Here is an 11,070-nt window from a genome sequence, read left to right as displayed (position 1 = left end):
TGAGTGTCAACACCGCTATTGTAGAATTTGATGGGCATGAAGCAACTCAATTGCAAGTCAATGTACTTATATTCATCCCAAAGTGGTACGAAGGAAGCCTTGTCCAGACAGTCAGACACTTCAAAATCAACCTCCACCGTCCTCCTCATTACAAGCCTCAAGAACATCAACTTATCCCTCTGGTGGATCTAGAAGCACAGACCACTCCCAACTGGGCCTCAGCATTTCCTGATCATGTGTTGTCCAGGGAAGAGGTCACAACGCTTGCGTCCATTTCATGTGGTTCAGATCTTCAGCCAGTCAATCCTTCGGCGATAGTTACTTCTCAGCTACAACCACATCAGAAGCAAGGCCTGGCCTTTTTGATAGACCGCAAAAATCCAGATTCAACAACTTATCACTCCCTTTGGTTTTACAAATCAATGCCACCCTTCAGCCGGTGGAGTCACCGTCTCTGTGGTGAAGAATTTATTGTGACTGACACACAAACCAGACCAGTCAGCCCTAGGGCATCAATTCTAGCGGATGACATGGGACTTGGTAAAACTATTCAAACTATTTCTTTGATTGCTACCACACTGGAAGCATCAAGACAATTCAAACATCAGGATTCAGCATCAGATCTCAACCACGCAAACAATCACCTACGTCCATCTCACACCACTCTGTTGATCTGTCCTACTAGTCTCATGGATAACTGGGAACATGAAGTCGAAAAACACACTAAGAAAAACAGTTTGAAAATTATGCGCTGGCATGGCATAGACAGAGTCAAACTACCTCTACGTGATATCCACTCAGCTGACATCATCCTTACAACCCCCAACACACTTTTATATGACTACCGGCTTGCTGGATTAAGCCGCCTCCCTTTTACAACCAGGTGGTACAGAGTGGTCATTGATGAAGCTCAGTGAGTATCAACTACTTTTGCCAAGTTAACATTTACCAAGCTGACCCTCTACTGGTCCCAGTATAATCCGTAATGATACCAGCTCCCATGCAGTCCTCACCTCTGTGGAATCAGTCAACCGGCTCTGTCTCACTGGAACTCCACTCCATAACCGAATTGGAGACTTGCACATGCTCTTCAAATTTCTGCGCATCAAGCCATTTCACCAAGACTCTGTATGGTACCTTCAAATCACTCTGCCTGTTCATCAAGGAAATTTGGACACACTCAACCAGTTACTAAGATACTTTATGCTGAGGCGGACAAAAGCTAGCCACCTACGTGATTTACCTCCAATATATCATGAGACCATCTTATTGGACATGCATCCTCAAGTGAAACAAGTATATCAGCAACATTATGAAAGATTTCTTCGGGAATTTGGGGTTAGCTCTCAAATCCAACATAAACAAGGTGAATATTTCAGACAATTGAGCAATCTCAGGATGACGTGCAATCACCCTCTTTTATTCAAACAAGAACAAGGGTTCAATCAGATCAAGATTACAGAGATGGAGGAGGAGCTAGGAATCATGGTGCCTGACGGGAGGGAATTGACTGCGGAGGCCAGGCCAGCCTACCTGGAGGACTGGTCACTGAGCAGCAAGCTTACATTCTTGGTTTCCCAGCTCAAAAAGAAGCAGGGCCTTTTGCATAAAGGTCTATCCAAGAAGACTGTTATCTATACACAATGGAGGTGTTTCATGGAGTGGTAAATATTTTTTTCTCTCGAATATAATTTGTCCTGTACGCTCACCTGATCAAGCCACAGGATCATGATTGCATTGGAATGTCACGGCATTTCAAGTGGGTCCTTGCACGGTGGAATGACAACTCAGCAGAGAACATGGCAACTCACCAGATTCCAGACCAACATCCAGATTGAGGCCTTCATAGTATCTATTGAAGCTGGAGGTGTTGGCTTGAATATGACATGTGCTGATGAGGTCTACCTGATGGTGAGAATGTTATCAATTATCCATATACTGTCTTTACATTTAGCTAAAAGGAATATCATTAGGATGCCCATTGGAATCCGCAGATTGTGCAACAAGCAATTGACCGTCTACATCGAATAGGCCAGACCCACCCTGTGAAGGTGTATCATGTGGTTGCAGGGGAATCGGTTGAACAGCACCTATTCAATGTGAGTCAATTGCTCTGGTGTCAAGAAAGCAGCATACTCACCATGAGGTGCAAACCTTTTTGTTCGCCCTTCAGGTACAGAAAAAGAAAGCTTCCCTAGCAAGAAAAGTAATTGCATTGTCGGTTCCCAAGGATCAACTTAAAAATTGCATCAACCCACGGCACAAAATGAATGTCTTGGAGGATATAGGCAATGTGAATGCATGCTATGCAGAATATGCCTAGATGCTCAAGGGTTCCATGAATCAGTCCAACAATATATGTAGAATTTGTATTACAAATTTTCACCACATGTTCCTTCTAACTTCTCTTCTGTCCTTTTTGTTCTTCTTCCGAAAACAAGAGTATTGTATCTCGTAGTGTGTTTACTTTGCTCACAACAATCCATACTATTGACCATTACAAAGTTTACAAGACAGAGATGCAGGTAATAGTGAGATAGAATACTCAGTTTTCCAAAACCATAGAATCATGACCTTCAACATGGGCAAAGGGAGTGTTACTCCAAGACAAATCTTTCAATCTTGCTAATACAACATCGAAACAACCCCAAAAATTTCCAATGTCCAAATCACCGCTCACAATTCCAACTTCTTCCATGACTTGATCAACCACCGGGGAAAACCACTCAGGGGTTGTGCTCCACAAGTGTTCTTGCTCTGGGTACTCATCAGCAAGGATAGCATCCACCGCTTCACCTGGGACAGGTATGAGGTATTCAATCCCACCAAATTCGTCAACGGGGTTTTTGTAGCAGTAGTCTGCAGAACATCCAGTAGGTAATTTAGACCGCTTGTCGTGTCGTCTGCAGAAACCATTGTAAAACTTGACCCATTTGTCCAGAGCTCGTTGAAAGACGGGGATAAATAGGTGGAGAAACAAGGTCCTGAAAAGCAATAACAAAGATTTCAGCATGGAATCACCAATTAAAAAAAAAGGAGCTTCACCTAGACATTGGATCATTGTCATTATATAAATCTTGATCAATGCGCTCTTGAATTTTAGCTTTGATATTTCCAGTCAGTCCACAAGTCATTTTGTCCCAGAAGCACTCAATCTTTTGGTTACAAGGGGACGGGACATATTGATGATAAGGCCAGTCTGGAGCTCTGGAACCGTAAGTTTCTCCAAAATAAAGTTGATGTCCAGCAAGAGGAACAGTCTCAGTTCCTCGATCCGTGGTGAGCTTTTTGGGAATGCCACCTTGTTTCTTGACAAGGCCCAGATACCACAAGTCAACATGGCGGGGGTCGCTGTTGGTGACATGAGCATGAAGTCCCAAAATCTTTCGAGACCAGCAATCAATGAATCCATATATACCAATTCCAAAGTTGATCAACTTGTCGTGTCCATCAGAAGCCCAAACCTCATTGGGACCGCCCGCATAGTATTCCCGTCGCTTGAGTTTATGAGCAGCTCGCATTCTGACAGCATCTGGGTCCATTTCCTTCATCATAGCCGCAATAACATCACTATCTCATTCAAATGTAATTAGCATCAGAGCAAATGGAATCAAGAAGGCCCAAACACTTGCCGGTGGATGTGAACCTCGTGTTCCTGAGCTAGCATCTTCTTGACACTCTTGATTCCAAGTACATTTCCATATTCAATCTGAAGTTCTTCAATCTTGTTACATACGGTGGCATAAGTTACTACACCCATGTCAAGATCATCCTTTTGGCGGTGAAGATTGAGTTGCTTCTCAAGTCGAGCTAAAGTTGACCGGCTGATGATGATGTTGTGTTCGTTTTTAAGGGAAATGAGAGCTCGCTTTTGGTTAAGAGATTGTTTGTAATTATCTATTACTGCATCCTTTACAACCTCCACATCATAATTTCCTTGTTGTTTCAAGTCCCATTCTTTGATTCGTCTTCTAACAGTTCTTACACAGACTCGGATGTTGTGCCGTCGCCAAACAGTGTCGCATACTGTTTGTGCTGGCCAGTTGTTAGCCACAGATTCTTCAACAAGGGGTCGCAAGATTTCATCAGATATTTTTGCTGGCATGTTGGTGTGTAGTTGGTGATGGAGACTGAAGGTGATTTGATGAGGGCGGTCGAAAAAGAGAAGATCGAGGACAGTTGACAAAGAAATAAGAAGATCGAGGACGAATGACAAAGAAATAAGAAGATCGAGGACGGTTGACGAAGATCGAGGATGGTTGACAAAGAAATAAGAAGATCGAGGACGGTTGACGAAGAAAGAAGAAGATTGAGGAAGATCGAGGACGGTTGACGAAGAAAGAAGAAGATTGAAGACGGTTGACGAAGATTGAGGAAGATTGAAGACGGTTGACGAAGAAAGAAGAAGATTGAAGACGGTTGACAAAGATTGAGGAAGATTGAAGACGGTTGACAAAGATTGAGGAAGATTGAAGACGGTTGACAAAGATTGAGGAAGATTGAAGACGGTTGACGATGATCAAGGACAGTTGACGAAGAAAGAAGATGATTGAGGAAGATTGAGGACGGTTGACGAAGAAAGATGAAGATTGAGGACGGATGACGAAGATTGAGGAAGATCAAGGACAGTTGACAAAGATTGATGATGATCGAGGCCAGTTGACGAAGATTGAGGAAGATCAAAGACGGTTGACGAAGAAAGATGAAGATTGAGGAAGATCAAGGACAGTTGACAATGATTGGAGAAGATCAAGGGCAATCAAAGAGGATTGATGATGGTGGAAGAGGGTTTTGGAGGAGAGCGAGACAGGAAGCAGGTACTTTGAAGCTCTTGAGACAGATGGTAGAATGTCTCCGGTCGGAGGTGTTGATACCTGTGAGACTGAGCTTGTAGATAGTTGGCCAACATGTGGTTTTTGGCTGCAGTAGAATCTACCATTGGTGTTTGAGTTGTACAGTTTGAGAACTGTATTTTATGTTTTTTGATTTTATGTTTTTGATTTTTTGTTCTTGGGGTTGCTGGTACTTTTTGTCAAAAGGTGACAATGCAATGAAAACGGTGTCGACCACTGGAAATTTGGGCAAAAATGTGTTTATGCCATGATTTTTACTCCGGTACAGGGGTTTTATCCCTGTATTTGAGTATTTTCTGTAGTTTTGTCTTTGATTTTTGAATTTCGCACCCGGGGATTGTGATTTTTGATTTTTGAAATTTTGCATTGTCACTTTGGAACGTCTCGCATTCCGTAGACCGGAAACCTACCTAAAGTCAAATGGCGGATGCGGTGAGGTTTCATTCCTAGAGCATCGATACCTGCCTTAACAATTAATCCCAACTTGTGGCAAAAACAGCGTATCAACATGGAATTGGGTTCCCACGACAGCTGATGGTCTTGAATTATACTTTCCTCCTTGAGCTGCCGATGCATCTCGCGTGCCATGGTGAAGTTATTGCTACCTGAATCAGAGCACATGGCAAGCATGTAAGATTGGAAAACATGTCAGTATAAGAAATAGAATACAAAGAAAGTAAAATGAAAAAACTCATATTTTGGTACAAATTATTCTTCTTCAATATTGCCACCATCGGCTCGGCCAGAAGAGTACCCTTGTGATGCCAAGCCACCAATTTCATACTCAAATGGAGGACCACATAGGTCCAGTCGTTCTTGATATAGGATATTGAGGCACCAATGAAGGCATGAAGGTTGCCCTTAACTGTCCAAACGTCTTGAATCAGACAAAACTTGCTGCTCATTTCCTGAAAAGTTCGAAGATGAAGAGTGAGTCAGTCATGATTTGAAAGTAAAGATGAATTATAGTAAAAAGCAAAAGAGAGGGAAGAGACATACCTTGAGGTCTTTTTCAATCACTAAATCCCGAAGAGAAAGGTATAGATGCTTAGACTCTTCAGCTGACCACTTCCGACCAAACATACGTAAGTCGGGCCGTAGCCAATATATGATTGACTTGAGAATTGGGTCTTTGATCCGTATGAAGGGCAACGCGTGGGTGACTTGCCAAACTGCTAGGCATTGGTTGAGGGTCTTGTTCGAAAAGGCAGGAGGTGATTCAACAAAGGAGGTTAGAGATGACTGGTTCTCATCTCTAAGACGTGCAGCACGTAGTTCGGATACAGTTGGAGGAAGCTTGGCTTCTCGCGCGATCATCTGTTGACGGCGAGGACAGCCGGCTCCAGATTTGCCAGGTTGCTTGTGTCCATCTCGATGGCCTTTGAGATTGGATCGACGTGAACTTGCACTCACTCGAACCACCTTCTTGCACCCGATGCACTTGTACGATAACCCTGGACGGTCAAGTGGCTAAATGATGAGATGATGAGATTCAATATGAGTTTAAAAGAATAATAAAAACAAGAAATTGAAATAGATTGAAGTGAAAATGAATAAAAAAATCAAAACCCACATCTTGACGTTCATGAGTGGGTGGCTCAAAATAGGCGAATTCACAATCAAATTCTTTTACCTCAGGCTGATTCCTCTTTCGCTTCCTGAGACGAGTGTTATCTTCATCAGAATCCTGGGCCAAGTCCACGTGAGGAGTGCCCAAAGGTTCCTATGGACAAATGCAATAAAACATGTTCGATCAGTACATCCGAAGGCATGTTTGTTGTTGTAATCATGAAACTTACCTCAGGTGGTTCTTGATCATGATCGATCTCGGCATTGGTGTCCGACACTGCAGTTGCTTGGCTGAAGGTTCCTGTAATCTAAGTATTAAATGTTATTAAATAGACCAATCAATATTTAAACAGGATACCAAGGCGGGGACCAGCTCAAATTGGATTCGACTTACTGCGGAAGATGGACGTGAGACCGTCATTGATCGGCGGCCACGTGCAGGGTGTTGAGTCACTTCGTCACCCGGTAAAGACGCGGATCGTTCTCGACGTCTATGCACATGTGCATCTTGGACATCTCTTACCGAGAAGAGGTCTCCTGATCCACCAAGGGCTCGTCGAGAGTCAGACGAGGGAGTGATCATCGCAGGGTGTCTTCTGGCCGGGGTGATAATACGAGAGGAACGGCGATATGGAGCAGGGGCCTCATCAGTTTCATATCCAGACGCTACAAAGGAATCAAGGGTGGGTTGTTTGTTTGACATTTTCAGGTATGCAATAGAGCAGTTGATGGGAATCGGATTGAGTGAAAGAAAGGTATCTAGTAAACAAAAAAAGGACGGTCAACAACTGTGATGGAAGTGATCAATAGTTTGAGAAAGATGAAATCTGACTTACCTTTATACCCCAAAAAGCGGGTACCTTTGGCACTTTGGTTCGTCCACAACATGAGTATACAGTTGTCTGTGCCCTTCGATAGGTGGTCAGAGGGTACTGGGTAGAATATTCGAAATAGGTGGGGATCGTAAGTTGATGTGAGAGATCTGGATGGAAATGGTGGTGGAAATGGTGATGGAGATGGCGGAAATTTAATGTGGTCGCATGGTGTACTATGATCGAAGTCCATCGGTGGGAAGCTATGGGAAGTGTAGTTGATAAGTTGGTGAACCGGAATTATAGGCGGTCAGCGTAACTCAGCATAAACCCAGGCTGAATTTGGTAACAGGAAACGGGGCGCCCCGCTACCCGGGTGCCGGGGCGTCCCGTCCAAACGCAGCGCTTCGCTCCGCTCCGCGCTTCTTTCTACGCGGCGAGCCAGACTTGTCTGGAGTCCAACTTTTTCTTTTCAATACCATCATCTCAAGTTAATAATTGGTCCCATGTTATTTTGGATCTTGTTGCCACCTGGACTGTTGGACTCTTAAATTGATTCATTTTGAAAATTTTGTCGCAATGCCACAGAACAATGATCATCCATTGGAGCATCAAGAACTTATCATTGAATGGCAATCTCAAGGTGCAGTGATCACCAGCATATGCGCCAATGGTGATTTGACTCAGATCATTGGTAATGCTTGCACATCACACAGCCGCCTTCAAGGTCTAATGATGACACCAATAACACAGATGTAGACAAAACGGCTGAATATGAAATTAATCACTACATCAATGTAAAAACATGCCAGATGATGAAGACACAGAGTCCAAAGACAAAAGTATTGACAATCAACAACTTCTAGTGTTGAAAGCATCAAAGGGCCAAGATGTACTTAGAGCACCCACTATGGTGAGGGTGATTTATTGTAAATTTTGCGTTCCTGAGCGCGAAATTTAATCACACCTGTGGTGCACAGAATGTTCGGCTGTAAGCTGAAGATATTGTATGCAGTATCAACGGATAATGTCAGAAAATCGGGCCGCAGAGGAGCCCAGATTTGGCAGATGACTCTGAGATTTTTTTTTGAAATAACTCCACAAGTTTGTATAAATCTAAGTGGTAAAATCATCAAATAAAACAACTTTTTTTGTATCATAAACATGCATTAGAATGTCTCTAGAGCTTGTGGGCCTATCTCACATCCCTAAAGTGCCTCTGAAGGTGTTAGGCAGCCCAAAAATTGAAATTTGACTCATCTGCCAAAATCTGGCTCAGTCTCAGATTCATCTGTATGAATCTGAACCTGACTATTGTAAAGTCTTAAGATTCATCTGGCTACACAACCGTCACTAAAGCCGTAGCAGATTGATTTGGCTACTCATCAAGCAGATTCATCTGCTGCATTTACCCTCAACCACGACTCCATTCTAGCTGGTTGTACATGTGTACTATGACTCAACTTGGTAATAAAACACTGTATACCTGCTACAGCTTGACTCAACCCGTGTACATAACATAATGAGCTTTGATTCCAAGCCAATACATTGGGGGGGATCTCATCTGAGCTCATCTGAGCTTCATATCTACAAAACTCACTGGCTACACATACGGCTCTGATGATTCTGTAAAGAGCAATCCCATATGGGCTCATCTGAGCTTCAAATTCACAACACTCACTCGCTACACATCTGGATCTGATTACTCTTCAAGTAGGAATCTCATCTGGGCTCATCTGCCCTTCTCAATACTCATACACGATTCTCACATTCCACCAGCATGTTGTATCTCTCAGTCCTTGTACATAGATAAAATTGCATTACATGTTTTATGGAATTGAATATAGAACATCTCACATTCCAATCTTCCTCTGCAACATACCCTTCCACTGACTGAGCCTCCAAGTGTTGTCTTCAGCAGTTGTTGCTTCTGAATATTGGCAAGTGTTGTGCAGAAGAGATCCTAGATGAATGTCTCATGCAAAGATCACATGTGCATGATCTAGAAATAGTCCATGATAGATTCCCAGTACATTGCCCAATGTTGTGAAGATTTCACAAGAGTGCAAAATTTTCACAATATTGTGAAGTTTTCACAATATTGTGAAGTTTTCACAATATTGTGAAGTTTTCACAATATTGTGAAGTTTTCACAAGCGTGTCAACTTTTCACAGCATTGTGAATTATTCACCTCAGCCTCCCTGAGATGAAAGTTCTTTTTAAAAACTCTGAGTACTTTCATTCATTTATACTTCTAAAGCAAAGCCTGAGAGGTAAAGTGGTTGTGCAAAGGTTACATTGTTGTGAAAATTTCACAAAATGTATGATCTTGTGAAAATCTCACAAAATTTGTAATATTGTGGAACATTCACAGGATATGTCATTTTGTGAAAATTTCACAAGATGATAAAGTTTGTGAATTTTTCACCAAATAGATCATCTTGTGAACAATTCAGACAATTCATCATCTTGTAAGATGATCCAAGCTACATGGTCTTATAACATTATATGGCACCAAGATGATGTTGTGATTTTTTACACCACTTTGAGACTCACAAAAAAGTCCGTCATTACATAATGCCTTCACTAGAAAAGCAAAAAACCTTTGCAAGTGTAGTGCATGTATACATTTTGTAAAATTTCCACAATGTATAATCTTGTGAAAATGTCACAAAATGTACGACCTTGTAAGAATTTCACAGGATATATCATTTTGTGAATTTTTCACAGGATATCTCACCTTGTGAACATTTCACCAAATATATCATTCACACTCACTCAAATTTGATATCTATACTGTACGTCTGAGGAATTCTCAAAAACATGCATCTCACAATTTGATGTGTCCACATGGAGACAACTGCAAAGACATGTGATTTCAAAAGCACTCTTTTGGGCCTACCATTCAATCACACTCAGGATCTTTTATTTCACACCATTTTTTATTTGTTTGATCTATGTACATGTCAGGTGAGCCCCTGGTACATTAAACACTCTTCACAACATGAGCACACTATACGATGAAACTACGAAAAATCAGAATCAGAACTGCTAGAGCTACTAGAGCTACTAGGACTTGGACCGGTGAGTGGACTGGATATGTCAATTGTCACACACTGAGATGGGCCATCAGTTTCATCCCAGCGCTTGTTACGTTCTGTCCTGATCTCCTTAGCAATATTCTTGAATACCAAAAAGTTTTGTTCATACATTCCGGTCCATGTATCCGCGGCGTTGTTGTGCAATTGGGACCATTTGGAGCATAGGTTGGGTATTGGAAGATCATTGCCAAAATTCAGTCCTAGGGACACATAGTGATTGTTGAAGACAAAAGCAATGGTGATTGGTTTGATTTCAGGTGGAGGAGCCGTGAAAAAAGGGTATGCGGGGCATGCCAATGCTTCCGCAGGGGTGTAATACATAACCGGTGTGGTGATCAATTTATGGGATGAATTAAAAAATTCACAATTAGCAGTCTGAGTTTACCAGTTTATTAGAAGGATTCAGCAGGAAAGAAAATTCAAAATGGAGGTTTTTGATCAATTGAAGCTCTTGTAGGCTTATGTATTGGTCATAAGGTTAACATTACATCATTTTATTTCACATTACTTATTAAGATCATCATAGTTTATTCACAAACTCATTACAAAAAGAAAGAAAGAAAAACATAAGAAAAATTCGAAAATATAGGTACATAGGTTGGAAAATGGTTTTTAGGGTAGTAAAAATAAAGTTATGGGTATTATGAGGTTAGAATATGAAAGAACAGCATTATATTATACTTTGACAATTTTAATCTTGAAGGTTGATAAGCAGAAACAAAAGTTATTAGGGA

At 41.8% G+C, this 11,070-nt stretch overlaps 1 protein-coding gene across 1 annotated transcript; it reads left to right on the top strand.

Moving 5' to 3' along the window:
* Nucleotides 1-515: 515 nt before the first annotated feature.
* On the top strand, nucleotides 516-1,305 carry MELLADRAFT_28766 (uncharacterized protein; the record flags this gene model as incomplete). Its single annotated transcript, XM_007410275.1, has 3 exons — nucleotides 516-786; nucleotides 895-913; nucleotides 975-1,305. Coding segments are annotated over 3 exons (621 nt in total), but the record flags the coding sequence as incomplete, so codon positions are not given.
* Nucleotides 1,306-11,070: the final 9,765 nt, after the last annotated feature.

Source organism: Melampsora larici-populina (genome assembly GCF_000204055.1).
Source record: "Melampsora larici-populina 98AG31 unplaced genomic scaffold MELLAscaffold_19, whole genome shotgun sequence".
NCBI classification, from domain to species: domain Eukaryota; kingdom Fungi; phylum Basidiomycota; class Pucciniomycetes; order Pucciniales; family Melampsoraceae; genus Melampsora; species Melampsora laricis-populina.
The sequence above is the reverse complement of the archived record's forward strand: the minus strand, read 5'-3'. Positions and strand labels throughout refer to the sequence as shown.